A 15926-nucleotide genomic window follows, 5' to 3' on the forward strand; every position below is an offset into this window, starting at 1 on the left:
CCCCCCCTTTTCTGGTTTTTTTCTTTATTTTTTTTTCCAGAAAAATGTGTTACGAAGCACCTGAGGAGTGATGCAGAGGATAATCTTTAAAACGTTTTGGTAATCTATTTTCTTACAAGTGAAAGGTGGCACAGTGTCGACTTTTTAGAGTAATTGCTCTCTTAAAATCTCCATTAAGAAAAGCGATGCTTGAAAAGAAGGCATAGTATTGGAAAACTGGGACTTAGGATAAATAAACCTTCAAAGAATGAAATAAAAAAAAGCGGGAAAAAGTAGGCAAAAGTGAGCATGCGCACGAAGGAAAGCACGCGTGACGGCTGCGCACGACTTACAGCATCAACGGCGCCTAAGGATCCGTCAATTCAAGCTCCTTCCCCTGCTATGTGGAAGGCTCCCTTTACATTCGTACTCTTTATACTATTTTGGGCTTTTAATCCACCCACCCCGTTCAAAAAGTGCTGGAGGGCAAGTCGAGCTTCCGTGTAAACTTGAGCTTCCGCCGCGCCTGCGTAGCGTTCCCGCCCGTTGCCAGGCGACCGAATCGGGCGCTTCCGTTTGAAAAAATCCTCTCTGAAGGTCGCGTGCTGCTATGAGGTCTAAACGGGAATTCCTAGAGATACAAATTTAAAGTGACACGCAAGGATAAACTTCAGCGTTAAGAGAGACTGTTTTTTTTTTCTCCGATAAAATTTGTCAGATCCACTGTCAGGGATAATAATGTGGAATTCTTTTTTTCTCCAATAAAATTTGTCAGATCCACTGTCAGGGATAATAATGTGGAATTCTTTTTTTTCTCCAATAAAATTTGTCAGATCCACTGTCAGGGATAATAATGTGGAATTCTTTTTTTTCTCCAATAAAATTTGTCAGATCCACTGTCAGGGAAAATAATGTGGAATTCGTAGGATTCTTCCACTTTTCATAACTGTGGTTAACACTTCCTGCTGTGCAAGAAAAGGGCTGGTATTTCATATGGTGGAAAATATTACCCATTGTTCTTTAAGGGGGAATTGCAATTATTTAAGGGGAATTGCAATTATTGCAATTATTTAAGGGGGAATTATTTAATTGCAATTATTTAAGGGGGAATTGCAATTATTTTTCTCCATCTGTCTGTATTGTTATAGGTCAGGGCTTCCGGCCTGATCAGAGGATTGGACTAGAAAACCTTAAAGATCCCTTCAACTCTGTTATTCTAGATTTGAGTTTCTTAACCGTGACAGCTTTTAAGATATGTCTGGAGAATTCTGAGAGTTGGTCCACCTGTCTTAAAGTTGCTAAGGTTGAGAATGATTGCTCTAGTCTAGGGCAGGGATGTCAAACATCACCAATTTTTAAAACCTGTGGATCTCAATTCCCAAAATTCCCCAGCCAGCATTCTGGGAGTTGAAGTCCACAAATCTTAACATTGCCAAGATTTGACATCCCTTAGGACAGAGGTCCCCAACCTTTTGGGCACCAGGGACCGGTTCCATGGAGAGAGGATTTTCCACGGACTGGAGGGTGCATGGTTTTGTGTGCTGCCTGCATCGTGTGGATGGGGCTTTCCTTTCTTGTGTGGCCCGGTTGCTGGCATGCCATGGCCCGGTACTGGTCCATGGACCAGGGGTTGGGGACTCCTGCCTTAGGATATCTTTCAACAAAATGGTGCGGTTCAGACACATGATGATTATTAATATTATAGACTCCCACTTGATATTATTAGTTTTATTAATGATAATACTGACTCCCATGATTTAAAAGAGAAAAACAGGTCCATAAAAACAAAAAACAAAATTAGGTATGGCAAAATAACAGACTAGGTTATTTTCTTTTCTGGGTTTTCTTTACTTACTTCATGCATGTCCAGTCCTCTAGAGTAGTTTGTGGATCCATTCCTGGATGGCATCTGTTTGGAGTCCCAAAAAGGATCAAAGAAATTAAATGTCTAGACTATAACTATGCCAATGCGGTACCCTCTAGAAATGTTTGGTTTGAATTCTCACCAAATCCAGCTAACCACAATAGCTAGAGTCTTACTTTTAATGAGAGAAAGGGAAAAAAAACAATCTTCAGGATGTTTGTGTGCTTGATGTCACATTCTGCACTACTGCGAAACGTAAGGATTATACATGTTTGTAGTAAATAATTGATCTTTTTATGTAAATACCTTGTTTTTTTTTCTTTCAACAGTTTGTGTAGTTACAGCTTTTCAGCCAGAACAATTCTGCTCCAACATGAACCACGGTGAACAACTGATCACCTTCACTCGTGCCCAAGGGGAGTCAGATCGTTGGAGAGATGGACACATTCAGAAAAAAACCAGAGGTTCTTGCTTTACCAACCAGGAAGAAGAGAATGCAGCTGGTGAAGCCGTGCGTAACTTTTATGAGAGCCTGGCACTTACAAGTAGTTCTAAAAGAGTGTTACAGAGGAAACCAACTGTAGTTCGTGTACTCCATCGGCCAGCGCAGGTGTCTCCTTGCATCCCAAACTGCCCAGGACAAACCGACACCCACAAAGGGAATCAGCTCTTGAAAGCCGCTCAAGATGGCAACATGAAGTCTCTCCAAAGGCTTGTGGAGAAGGAAGGGTGTGATGTGAATTATAAAGATGGGTTTTATTGGACACCCATCATGTGTGCAGCCTATGCTGGACAAGGGGAAGCGGTACATTATCTTTTGAGTCATGAGGCTGCTTGGGTGGGGATTTGTGAATCACAAGGCCGGGATGCTATGGATCTAGCTGAAGAAGCTGGACATGAAGAGGTGATCAGCATCCTTCGGGAGAGCAAAAGGCCTCAAGCGAAGAATGAATCCTCTAGGTGAGTTCTCCTGTTTCTGAGTTCATCCAATTTTCCTCTAGGACAGACATGTCAAACACAAGGCCCGGGGGCCAGATGCGGCCCGCGAAGTGGTTTCATGTGGCCCACGAAGCCATCCTGGAAACAGTGAGGGAACGGCCCCTGCTGCTTTGGCTCTGGCCCTGGCCGGCCGGGAGCCAATGTACAATTTTGTGGTGGCCATCTATGCTGAAATGCAATCAGTCTTAGCTCCACAAGGCCGTCTCTGGAAACAGCGAGGAACCAGCCCCTGCCCTGTCGGCCCCATCCCCTGGGTGCATGCTGGGGAGGTGTTACCCTTTCTGAGGAATGAAGAAATTCACCATCGCCTGGAAGTGGCCAGCAAATGGCCCTCACCTACTTCACATATTCGGCTTGATGGGCTCTGGCGGAGGGGTTTCAGCAGGCAGTGAGGCTCCTCCAGTGGACCATGCCTTGGCACTTGCCCTGGTCCCACCCCCTTCTGCCAGAGACCCTCAGATCTGTCCCACTCCTGCCCAGGCCCCCACAGGCACCCTTGACGCGAACGATGTAGAGCTGGCCATGCCCACCCAATAGGCCACACCCACTCCATCCACGCCCATCCTGGTCACACACACACACCCCGAGGGCAACCGCAATGCTGATGCAGCCCTCAATAATATTGAGTTTGACATCCCTGCTCTAGGAGGAAATGCTTTGAGTGGATAGGTTTCTGAATGTTGTTATGCATTATTTCACTGATATAATGTAGGCCAAAAGCAAGTCAAATATCGTCAAAATTTTAAAAGTTTGCTCTAATATTGATTTATAGTTATTGCATTAATGGCTACAGGCTACAAGCCAAGACCATTAAATCCATTCTATGCCATGAACAGTTTTTCTGCTCTTCAGGCCTTAATATGTTATGTTGATTTAATGTTTCTTGCTTTATTTATTTGTTTGTTTATTTATATTTTGTATATTGCCCAGAGTCCTCTGGAGTTGGGTGGCCAAAATTTTTTAATAAAATGAATAAATAAATAAAATATACCACAAGAAAAATGATCAAATACAATGCAAGTAGTTTTAGATAACTCAAATACAGGTAGTCCTTGACTTACGACCACAACTGAGCGCAAAATTTCTGTTGATAAGTGAGACAGTTAAGTGAATTTTGCACCATTTTCTGACATTTCTTGCCACAGTTGTTAGGTAAATCATTGCAGTTGTTAAATTAATAGCACAGTTGTTAAGTGGAATCTGGCTTCTCCATTGACTTCGCTTGTCAGAAAGTCACAAAAGGTATCACATGACCCCGGGATATTGCAACCATCATAAACATGAGTCAGTTGTTGATCATCTGAATTTTGATCACATGACTCTAGGGATGCTGTAATGGTCGTAAGTGTGAAAAATGGTCATAAGTCACTTTTTTCAGTGTTGTAACTTTGAACAGTCACTAAATGAACTGTTATACTTTGAGGACTACCTGTAACCAGTGTCCAACTGTAGCCAGACCTTTAGAAAATCTGTTTCTTCCATCGCTTCCTTCTGAAATGCTATTCAGTAACATTTACAAGTTTATAAGTGAAAATCTTATCACCCTAAATATGTGTAAGGTTGTTCTAAACTGGTTCAGGCTACCGAACCATGAAAACTGATCGCTGAATATTCCAGATATAAATAGATTTTCCAGGGTGCCAGCAGATAGAAGACTTTATGGCCCTCCCTGTAACTGTCAGCTGCATCTACTATATCAATGAAGATTAATTACATTTTTTTATTACTGAATTTGGGGCAGTGTTTGGCTAGCTAGATAAAAGTAAGTAGCATTTAATTCCTCCCCTGGCGTAATTCTGAAATGTGAATCTTACTGTGCTGTATAATTATTACCAATGTAGACCTGGGATGATATCAGAGGCCTCTGGACTAAGCAAAGTTAATTTGGAAAAAGATTGCCATGCTCCTCTCACACTGTTCATAGATAGAATTTCAGAAAAGAGATGAACTTTTCTCAAGAAAAAAACACAGCCCTCCTTCGATCCCCCATTACCATCTTTCAGCTTGACTCAGTTTGTGTAAACGTTGGCTTGCCTTCTTTCCAATAATTTCCCTTCTTTCTGCAGTTTACAGTTACCAGCTGAGAGAAGATACTGTGATGTATGCCAGGCACACTATAGCGAAGACACTGTGGATCTCCACCAGCGTTCCACGGCCCACCTTTTCAATCGACGTGACCCGTTACCCTCCACCCGGTACTGCATCCCTGAGAATAATGTGGGCTTCCAATTGATGGTCAAAGGTGGCTGGGATAAAGAAACTGGATTGGGGCCCGATGGTGCTGGTCGCAAGTTCCCTATTAAGACTGTCCTCAAGAGAGATCAGAAGGGCCTCGGCTTCTGCAGTAACCTTAAACCCAAGGTTACCCACTTCAGACCTAATGACCGTTGTGCTGTAGAGGAACCTGTGAAGCGGCAATCCAGAAAAGAACGAGCAGCAACCGTGGGAAAACGGGAGGCCCGCCGGAGGGAGGCCAAGGCTGCAGCTTGGGAACGCAACCTCCGTACTTACATGAACTTTGATCTTTGAACAGTTTTGGACAAATGGAGATCATAATAATCGCATATCCAACTATGAGTTATACATCATAATAAAGTATAGCTTAATCATGGTTTATTGAATATATTAACATCAGTTCTGTGTACTGTAACAGTCTTGGCCACTTTGTTATTGAATGTGTAGTGTGACCAGCCACTGAGTCCTTGTTCTCTTTTTAGTCTTATTCAGTCTTTCTCAACCGTGGCAACTGTGAGGTGTGTGGACTTCAACTCCCAGCATTCCCATGCTGGCTGGGGAATTCTGGGAATTGAAGTCCATCTTAAAATTGCCAAGGTTGAGAAGCACTGGACTAATATGTAGCAGAGAACAGAATGAAACAGGGAAGACATCCATAGAAGGAGGAAAGAAGAAACTACTGGTTCTTTGACTTCATACAATTTAACATATACTTTACATGCCTTAAAAATGAATAAAGGATAAACTTTACAATCTGAACTATTTTGTGGAATTGGGGAGGAAAATAATGTACAATTGGGAAGAAGTGGGCTGACCCACTGTATGTTATTTCAGCTACTTGGAAATACCTTTTTTAACCTGGAACTCAGGTTATAATAATAATAGTAAAGTTGGAAGGAACCTTGAAGGTCATCTAGTCCAACCCCCTGCTCAGGCAGGAAACCCTATACCGTTTCGGACAAATGGTTGTCCAGTCTCTTCTTAAAAACTTCCAGTGTTGGAGCATTCACCACTTCTGGAGGCAGGTTGTTCCACTGTTAATTGTTCTCACTGTCAGGAAGTTTCTCCTTAGTTCTAGGTTGCTTCTCTCCTTGATTAGTTTCCACCCGTTGCTTCTTGTCCTGCCTTCAGGCGCTTTGGAAAATAGCTTGACTCCCTCTTCTTTATGGCAGCCCCATATAAAGCACTTAGAATTGGAAGAGTAGATAATATATATAATACCGTTTGATAAAATGTGTCCTAGACATCCAAATGTTTTTTACGCTGTTTGATAAGACCTTTAAATTCTATGTATTTCAGACTGTATAAAATAATCTGAATCTGGAAATTTATCATTTCAAATTGAGATGATATTGTTAATATAAATGGCAAAAATAGAGCAGGTAAATGGAAAAATGAAAGACTTCAAGACATGCAAGTGTAGAAAATGGTAAACATGTTCTTGATTGCCAGGAAGGAAAGAACATTCCATTCTAAGGCTATTTGAAAGGAGAGAAAAGTAGAGATATAGTGAATTGTGTTGATGTAAAGTAGTTTTAGTTATATTTTCCGTTCTCTTTCTCCTCCCTTTCTTCTTTCAGGCATTTAGTTTCTTTGGTTTACTGTTTCATATTCCTTTTCTGTGTTCTACACAATTCTGCCTGTCCCAAAAGGAAATAGTACAATGGGTTTGTGTTTGTCTGCCTGAACCACACACACACACAAGAATCTGTGCTATTTCAAGCAACAATGGCTTAAATGGCTCAGTATGAATTCCCATTTCATACTACTCCTAATTTTCACATTTCGTTTTGGCAGATATTTATAAGTATATATGCTAATCCCAAACTCATCTATTTAGGACTACTATATTTGAGTTAAAAGAAAACCTGGGTAATCAATAGATGGCAGCAGTGAAGATTTTTTTTTCCCCTATCAATTTGCTCCTGCTCAAATTTTGAACTCCGGCTATAGTAGCCTACAGAAAGCTAAGAAAGTGATTCAGGCACACAGGAAGTTTCTAATCCCCATTCCTTTCACCTCCCAATATGTTCGCCTGCTGGGAACTGCACTTTAATACATCTGGAGGGCATCCGATTCGAGAAAGTGTAGGGTTACAACATTGTTGCTCTTATCTCTCTGCTTTTTTTCTCCCCCCTCCCCTCCCCACTCGCCCAACCGCTTGCTTTGTGCTTCCAGCTCTGGTTTCCTAGTCGGATTCTTAAACGCTGAACACCAAGTACGGGCATGATGAAATCATCGCTGGTGCTTAGAGAACTTCTTGAAGGCACTTCCGCCCTTACTTGCGGCTGTTTTATCCCGTTTGCTTTATGAACGCCGGACATTTTTTGTGTATAGTACTGGATACTTGTTAATTTTAATTTATGGAAGAAGGGAGAGTGTACTGAAGAGTTTGTTTACGAAAGAAGGGAGCAAGAATTAAAGGAGAGGGGTGCTCTGGGGTGGGGCGGGAGAAACAGGAAGGGAAAAGGGACGAATTTAGCTGCCCGGGAATCCAGTGTGAGAGTGAATAAAGAAAAGGTGCATTTCAACGAACTAAATGCAGCACAAATAATGCTGTACTTTTAAGGGACAATTTTAAGGACTTGCAGAAAAATAACAAATGTTTGATCGAAGCTCCCTTGGGGAGGTAAGTATGCCCCTTTCCCTTCCTATTTCGGGAATCGTAATCAGATTAATACGGGAAGAGGGGATGCTTAGATCTTCAGGCTGGATTATCACCCATGAGCAAGGAAGCGATTCGAATTGGACATCAGTTCAAAAGTACAATTCAGTGTATTTTTTCAACCCTTTTACAAATAGTAGGGCGAAAGGGCAACCAGAAGCACAGAGGCTTTACCGTTTCCCTTCCCTACCAACATTCCCCCCCCCCGTTCCTTTTCTCGCTGATGCACACGGACGTAAACTGAATGAAGACCTAGCTATGTTTCATTTTAGTGTCTTCACTGTCATTGCTTAAGGCTGGTAGTTGTGGGTGTTTTTTGGGTTTCTTTCCCTAATTCTTGATCTTTGGCAATCCCTTTTCACATTCCTCCTTAATAACTTTGATTTCATTCCTTGGTTCCTTTAGTTCCCTATCAGTAGGCTCAGGACCTCAAAATGATTCCTGATGTTCTTGAAAATGGTAGACATGTGCTCAAGATCATGGAAACTTGGCTTTCTTCTGCTGATTCAGCTTCACTTGGTACTTGCATATGAGCAGTTCGTGACCTGTTTCACAGTCACCCCTGGCCAAGTCTTCGGTGTTAGAATTGAGCCCGTGTACCAATAATAGAGCCAATTCCCTCTCAGTGAGGTTCAGGACCTCATTTTATACTAAGAATGGTAGAATAATAAGGAAGAGTTGAGGGTTCTGCTTCAGAAGCAGAAGAGGGTTGAGTAAAATGGGGAGGAACAGATGAAGGTGCCTGAAGAATTACAGGCAACTCTCAAAGCAGCAGGAGTTAGAATAGTGCTTCTTATAAAGGGCAATGGTTACCCTCTTTGCAACTGGTCCAGGAAGATCAAGGCTGTTTTGGTTAATTTGGGGTTTCATTAGTTCTAGGTCAGTGATGGCGAATCTTTTAGAGACCGAATGCCCAAACTGCAACCCAAAACCCACTTATGTATCTTCGGGTGCCGGGTGGGCGTGGCTGCCGTGGTAACGGCAGACTAGGGGGGACTAAAAAGTTCAATCAATCAATTCCACTAAAAAGTTCAATCAAATCAATTTGCAAGATCTTTTTTTTTCCCCGTGAGAAGTTGAAATTTGATTGAGTGACCTTTTTTTTTTGCACACAGCAGCTGAGACCTAAAGCGAAAAGGTTTTATAAAACCCAGCTGAAGGCCTAGGACTGGGGCGACAACATGTGTGCCCACAGAGAGGGTTCTGCGTGCCACCTGTGGCACACGTGCCATAGGTTCGCCACCACGGTTCTTGGTGGTTTCCCCCCACACCCACAATCACTCCCTCTCCTTTCTCCCTTATCACTGAGCCCAGAGAAGGGATTTTGGCATTCTGCATGAAGAGATAATGGAGCTGGAGGACTCAACTAACCCAGTGGGTTACAACTGCTGCTTTTCATGACTTGCAGAACTATTTATTGTTATTTTATATTTTTATTACATACACACACACACATGTTGTACCCAAAATGGGTCCTAGCCTGGTGCCAAAGCCAATAAAGTCCACCAGACATGATGAATGGCATTTCCAGCTTCTTCTGTACTTTTGGAGTACTCCAGCAAAAGGGTCTCAGCAGTTAAAGGAGACAAGATCTTGAACAATGCACAAGCACAAATTTTATACAGTTATGATTAAGGAAACTAACACCCTAAGAATCACTCATTGGTTCCTTGACACATGTTTCTTTTGATTGGGTTCTACTTTACCCTCCTTCTTCATACATCACATGTCTATGTTAATAAGCTTTATCAAAAGAGGTGTGTCTTTTACAATTACCAAAAGTTACCAAAGTTTATATATCTACATGCCTTAGCTAGCATCCTTCTAGCACGTCCTTCTAACTTGTAACTTTCTTGTTGCTAGGCAGTAGTGTCCCTACCATTTGTTACACTCATTGCAGCTGCAACTTTCTGCCTCAGTGATTCCTTTAACAAACTTTCCTAATTCCAACCTCAGTCCTTCACACATACACACACATACAGTAACTCAAGAGAGCAGACGTATCTAATATTGCTGCCGCTTGTTTTCCCTACAACAATCCTGTAAAAGATGGGTCGGGCTGAGTCAGAGGAATTGATATTATATTTTTTCCTCAGGCTTCTTGTTGAGCAGCTCCTTCCGTTGCCCATCAGGTTCCATGGCATTGAGGTACCAGCGTCGCTTATGGCGCTACGTGGAACGTGGCCGCCGTCACAAGTTGCGCAGACTCCTGCGGCATCACAGAGAAGTCCTGGACCTGGGCAAAACGAAGGGACACAGAAACCACACACCCCTGCACCGATGCTGTGCCCTCCTGGACCACAAAGCTGCCATCCTTTTACTGAAGTACGGGGCAGACCCCTCTCTCCCAGACTACCGTGGAGACACAGCTCTGCATTTGGCTGCCCGGCATGTAGCACATGGAGGAGACCGTGGTGAGACAAACCTTTAGAACTTTGTTTTGCTGCTTCGTTAAAATATAAGGACATCTGCTTCCAAAAAATGGAGATCTCTCATCTATCATATGGAGATAGTAAATAGCAATAGGACAGATTGTCTGTTTAACAATGCAAAAAAGATGCTGAGACTCTAGAAAGAGTACAGAGAAGAGCAACAAAGATGATTAGGGGACTGGAGGCCAAAGCATATAAGGAACGGTTACTGGAATTGGGTATGTCTAGTTTAACGAAGAGAAGGACGAGGGGGGACATGATAGCAGTGTTCCAATATCTCAGGGGCTGCCACAAAGAAGAGGGAGTCAAGCTATTTTCCAAGGCGCCTGAAGGCAGGACAAGAAGCAACGGGTGGAAACTAAGCAAGGAGAGAATCAACCTAGAACTAAGGAGAAACTTCCTGACAGAACAATTAACCAGTGGAACAACCTGCCTCCAGAAGCAGTGAATGCTCCAACACTGGAAGTTTTCAAGAAGAGACTGGACAACCATTTGTCTGAAATGGTATAGGGTTTCCTGCCTAAACAAGGTTGGACTAGATGACCTCCAAGGTTCCTTCCAACTTTACTATTAATAATAATAACAATTATTATTATTATTATTATTATTATTATTGTTGTTGTTGTTGTTGTTGTTATTGTTGTTGTTGTTATTATTATTATTATTATTATTATTATTATTATGTTGGAAGGTACCTTAGAGGCATCTAGTCCAACCCCCTGCTCAGGCAGGAAACCCTACACCATTTCAGACAAATAGCTGTCCAGTCTCTTCTTAAAACCTTCCAGTGTTGGAGCATTCACAGTCTTTTTTTTTTAATTAGGACAGCTAGAAATTTGCTGGATAACAACTTCAATCTGCTTTAGGCTTCGACACAAATATGGTCCTCTGCTGCTCCTTCAGAGTGTCACAACGTTCCCTGCTTTACAGCTGAACCAAAAGGATTTAATCTACCCTGTAAGATCTGGTCAATCCTTAATAGGATTAGGACTCAACATGGCAGGTCCTCCATAAAAGGGGAATGCTATCCTCTTTGGGATATAGCTGGGGTGCTCCAAAGCAGACTGTGTGCCATATTGTGGGACAGTGCCCTCTGAGCACAATAAATAAGTTAATTTATTGTTCCAAGATGCCCCTTGGGTGCAGAGGATTCATGTGGAAACCATTCCTATTTTTTTGCTCACTTGGGTGGGAGCGAGGAGGCCCCAATAGAATCAGTGGTAGTAGCTTCATTTGGAGCAAATTGAATATTTGTCAAAGATACATAGAGGATTGCATTTCGTTTAGTACCTCAGACTCAAAGTACACGGTGCTTCTACACATTTTTCCCAACAACAATCTTTTATTGGGTCTCCTCATGGTCCAAATTCCAGTCCTTCTTCAGTTGTAGAAACTCATTGGGTGACTGACAACTGTCTGATTAACAAACTCAAATCCAAGGAATCTTCAAGGCTTTGAAGTGCCATAAAAGATAGATCTTTTCTGAGTACACATCTCAGAACTGAAGAAGCGAAAACAGCTCCGATTTTCCCATATGAAAATCTGCCTAGTTAACAGTAGCTTCCCTTAACCCCCACCCACCGAGTGTTCATGTTGCCCAGTCATATGTCTTTGGTTTATTATGAGAACGGTCCACCTCTCCATCAGACACCTGCATTAGTGAGCTTGGCATTCTTGTGGGTTCCCACGATCCCTGGATGGCTTCTTAGACTCCCGTTTCCTCCCAATGCTTTTTACCCTCTCTCCCCTGTTTCTGTGGCAAGCTGAGTAGCGATAGACGTTAGCAGGCATCTTAGCAATTCAACCTTGAACAGTGACTTTTAGTCTGTCATGCCCAGCCTAGCCAAACATTCCTTGCAAGGTTGTTATTGGAGTGATAAAAGGTTAAGATAATGTGAGTGGAGACCCCTTATGAGGTGTCTTGAAGTACTAGAGGAAACGTGAGCTACAGGTAGTCCTTGACTTATGACCATTTGTTTAGTGACTATTTAAAGTTACCACAGCACTGGAAAAAGTGATTTATGACCAATCCTCACATTTATGACTGTTACAGTGTCCATACAGTCACATGATTGCCATTTAGGGACTTGGCAACCAGCATGTATTTATGGCATTTACAGAATCCCTGGGTCATGTGATCATCACTTCCAACCTTCCCAGGATCCTTCCAATAAGTAAAGTTAACAGGAAGCTGGATTTGCTTAACAACCACAGTGATTTACTTAACAATTCTGTCAAAAGTCATGCATGACTCATTTAATGATGGAATCGCTTAGCGAAGGAAGTTCTGGTCCCAACTGTGGATGTAAGCTGAGGGCTATCCATATAACTCTAGCAAATACAATAAAATAGGAATGCAATCATAGAAATCTTTACAAGATTAGGAGCCAAAACATACAGCAGCTCTAAATATTCCATCAGTTTTCAAGGATATTTTTCCCTAGTTCCTATTATTCAATATTTTTCTTCTTCCCCCAAAAAGTTGAAGTGTAGGAAAAGATTCAGAGAGGAACAGAAATTCTGGTAATGTTTTTCTCTTTATTTATTTCGGATTTTTGGTTCTGTGTCATAGAACGGATGCTGGTTGATGTGAATTGCTGAGCAAATGTTTCTGACACTTTTAAGATAAACTGCTGTATTATAGTATAAGTTTCATGGACAATAATCCAATTCATCAGATTTATTAAAGGGTATCCAAAGATTATATAATACTTTCTACATCTAAAGAAGCAATTTGTGGTTTACCAGAGTTATGCTAGTTATGCAGAGTTATACTATTAGTTTTTAAGGGTTTGTGAAGCACTTTGCTTAATAGTCTAACACACTGGTTTTTATAATCTAGAAATTGAGACGCTGGTTTTTTCTACAGTATTTACAGTAGGTGTAGCAACTATGAATATGCAAACACAATTTGCTGCAATTTGCTCAGAAGCCACTAAATGGTGCTAATCATTAAAGTTGTTTTTTTCTTCTCAGTGTATGAAGATCTGTTTGTACCCTTGCGAATCCACTGTCCATCTGCCATGAGCATCAAGAATAAAGCTGGAAAAACCCCAGGAGATCTCTTGAACACAGCAGCAGAAGAGAAATGGGTATCAGTAATCCATCAGTAACGGTATCAGAGGGAAGAGATAGTTGGAACTGGAAATAAATGAAAGCTTAATGGAGAGTGAGGAGAGAGAAAAGAAAGAGAAAAAGATCTGTATCATTTATTTTAATCATTATTACCTTTAAGTTTTGTAATAGTATTGTTTTTAGGACCATCACTTTTGTATTACTTTTTTTGTGTGTTTCTTATTGGTGAAGAGGGGGAAAGGGAAGGAGGAAAGGAAAGGAAAGGAAGAAGAGAAGGATCATCGACTGATTTGGTTTTGTCACCTTTTCTCAGACAAAGAGTGATATGTTTTAATTTTCCAGTGTCCCAAGGAAACACTTGAGGAAAGTGTGTCAGAACGTGAGGCTGAGAGAGAGTGGAGAAGCAAGCTTCGCAATGAATGGGAGGACGAGTTTCAAGAGACCCCATGGCAGCATGAAGGTGAAGCTAGACTTTCCTTAGAAGTGAAAATCTCACAGTCCATAAGGAGCTCTCCTCTGTGGAGGTCTGAGCCATGATCATGACAGATGAATTCGTGGAGTTGCCACTAAAAAGGGATAGCTCAGTGGTTAGAATGCAGTATTGCAGGCTAACTCTGCCCAAAGCCAAGAGTTCAATCCTGACCAGCTCAAGGTTGACTCAACCTTCCATTTTTCCGAGTTTGGAAAAATGAGGACCCAGATTGTTGGGGATAATATGCTCTGTAAACCACTTAGAGAGGGCTGTAAAGCACTATGAAATAGTATATAAGTCTAAGTGCTATTGCTATTGCTACTGAGACAAGTTTTCAGGCCTCCTAAGACTTTTTCAAAAATTTAAATAACTCCCTCAATCAGTTTGACCAGAGGTTTTGCCTGGTTTTCATTTTCTGAAGCACCCATTTTGCTATTATTTAAGTAATTTGCAGCATGTAGACTTTGGACACTCACTTGTTCTACTGTCTTAGAAAGTAAGAAAGTTGTGGCATAACTAGATTTGAAAGGGACCTTCATGGAGCATGATGCACCCCCTGACTTATTTCCCCGTTCTTTTCTAGAAGATTTCTCTACTGGTCCCAACTCAGAAACGTTCGAGGAATGGGCTGATCGCTTACACCGGGAATACAGGCAAAAACGTAGGCAAGAAGAGGAACGGCGTCACCGAAGGCCCAAAAAAGAAGCTCCAAAGTCTTCCATTCAACTCCAGCACCTCCTGGAGCAAGAGCACCTGGAGTACCTAAAACGTGCCCAAGCCAAGGAAGAAGAGGTTCAGTCAGCCAAGAGAAGACGTTACGAGGAAGGCTGCAGCCGAGTCTTCTCCTCAGACAGTTCACGTCCGTTGTCTTACAAGGACATTCCCTGGCCAACTTCGACTGGGACTCCTGAGGAAATGGCCACAGCAGCCCTTCGTGGCGTAGACCCTTCAGACGAAAGAGCTTATCGGCGCTTCCTCCGGCGTCAGCAGGCTCTGTGGCACCCGGACAAGTTTGCACAACGTTGCGGCACACGCTTGGCTGAACAGGATCGCCATCGGATCTTGGACACTGTCACAGCATTGTCCCAAGCTTTCAATCGCTTGGCTGAAGCAGCCAAATAAACCTTGCTGCTTGTCTACACCAGTGTTTCTCAACCTCAAGAACTTTTAAGATGTGTGGACTTCAACTCGCTGGGAATTCTGTGAGTTGAAGTTCACACATCTTAAAGAAGTGGCCCCCAACCTTTGGGGCACCAGGGACCGGTTCCGTAGAGAGAGGTTTTCCTGCGGACTGAAGGAGGTGTGGTTTCGTGTGCTGCCTGCATCCCGTGGATGGGGCTTCGTTTGTTTGCGTGGACCAGTTTCTGGCATGCCGTGGACCGGTGGCGGTGCACAGACCAGGGGTTGGGGACCCCTGTCCTAAAGTCCCTGAAGTCAAGAAACGCTGTCTGCAGGACTGAAATGGGTTAGGGTACTTGAGCAGAGAGAAGATGTCCTGTTTTCTTGCATTGTTTATAAATTATAAAGTGTTAACTTTTGAATGTCTTTGATTGGTTTAGGCTGGCTGAGTAACTTTAATACCCGTATATACGCGAGTATAAGCCGAGTTTTTCAGCACATTTTTGTGCTGAAAAATGCCCCCCTCAGCTTATACTCGAGTCAGCGTTTTTCTTTGAAATAAATATTCATGTAATTTTATTGGTATCTATCTTCATTTTTTACATTTACCAGTAGCTGCCTCATTTCCCACCCTAGGCTTATACTCGAGTCAATATTTTTCCCCAGTTCTTTGTGGTAAAATTAGGTGCCTCGGCTTATATTCGGGTCGGCTTATACTCGAGTATATACGGTAGATTTTTTTTAAAAAAAAAAAAAGTTCTTTGTTGAGGGCAATTATGTGTGAACACACCCTCTATGGTTGAGTTTTATATGGAAGCCAATATGGCTTGTTAAAAATCATTTTAAAAAATAGGGCAAACATACAGCCAATTCCAGCCTTCACATGGATAATAATAATAATAATAATAATAATAATAATAATAATAATAATAATAATAATAATAATAATAATAATAATAATAATAATAATAATAAAGTTGGAAGGGACCTTGGAGGTCATCTAGTCCAACCCCCTGCTCAGGCAGGAAACCCTATACCATTTTGGACAAATGGCTGTCCAGTTTCTTCTTAAAAACTTCCAGTGTT

The 15926-nt window shown here is 42.0% G+C and overlaps 2 protein-coding genes across 3 annotated transcripts in view; both read left to right on the forward strand.

Annotated features, from left to right (window-relative positions):
- GPANK1 (G-patch domain and ankyrin repeats 1) overlaps positions 1–5452 on the forward strand; it is a 10503-nt gene extending 5051 nt beyond the window's left edge. For both annotated transcript variants that reach the window (XM_015814265.1, XM_015814273.1), the window contains exons 2-3: positions 2173–2803; positions 4909–5452. In XM_015814265.1, coding sequence (XP_015669751.1) covers positions 2217–2803; positions 4909–5371 — 1050 coding nt within the window. In that variant the 5' untranslated portion in view covers positions 2173–2216 and the 3' untranslated portion in view covers positions 5372–5452. The remainder of the gene's footprint in view (positions 1–2172; positions 2804–4908) is intronic.
- A 4427-nt stretch (positions 5453–9879) lies between these two features.
- NFKBIL1 (NFKB inhibitor like 1) lies at positions 9880–14843 on the forward strand. Its single transcript, XM_015814322.1, has 4 exons — positions 9880–10156; positions 13151–13266; positions 13592–13709; positions 14305–14843. The coding sequence occupies exons 1-4, from the start codon at positions 9880–9882 to the stop codon at positions 14841–14843; spliced, it is 1050 nt and encodes a 349-aa protein (XP_015669808.1).
- The last annotated feature ends 1083 nt before the right edge of the window (positions 14844–15926 follow it).

This window comes from Protobothrops mucrosquamatus, unplaced genomic scaffold, assembly GCF_001527695.2.
Source record: "Protobothrops mucrosquamatus isolate PMUCROS unplaced genomic scaffold, P.Mucros_1.0 scaffold_84, whole genome shotgun sequence".
Lineage (NCBI taxonomy): Eukaryota > Metazoa > Chordata > Lepidosauria > Squamata > Viperidae > Protobothrops > Protobothrops mucrosquamatus.

Excerpts from the sequence above, each read along its gene's own strand:
- NFKBIL1 (XM_015814322.1), top strand. The coding sequence starts at position 9,880 with ATGGCATTGAGGTACCAGCGTCGCTTATGGCGCTACGTGGAACGTGGC. Across the intron at positions 13,267-13,591 it reads CAGCAGCAGAAGAGAAATGG|TGTCCCAAGGAAACACTTGA; the intron begins GTATCAGTAATC and ends TTAATTTTCCAG. Across the intron at positions 13,710-14,304 it reads GACCCCATGGCAGCATGAAG|AAGATTTCTCTACTGGTCCC; the intron begins GTGAAGCTAGAC and ends GTTCTTTTCTAG.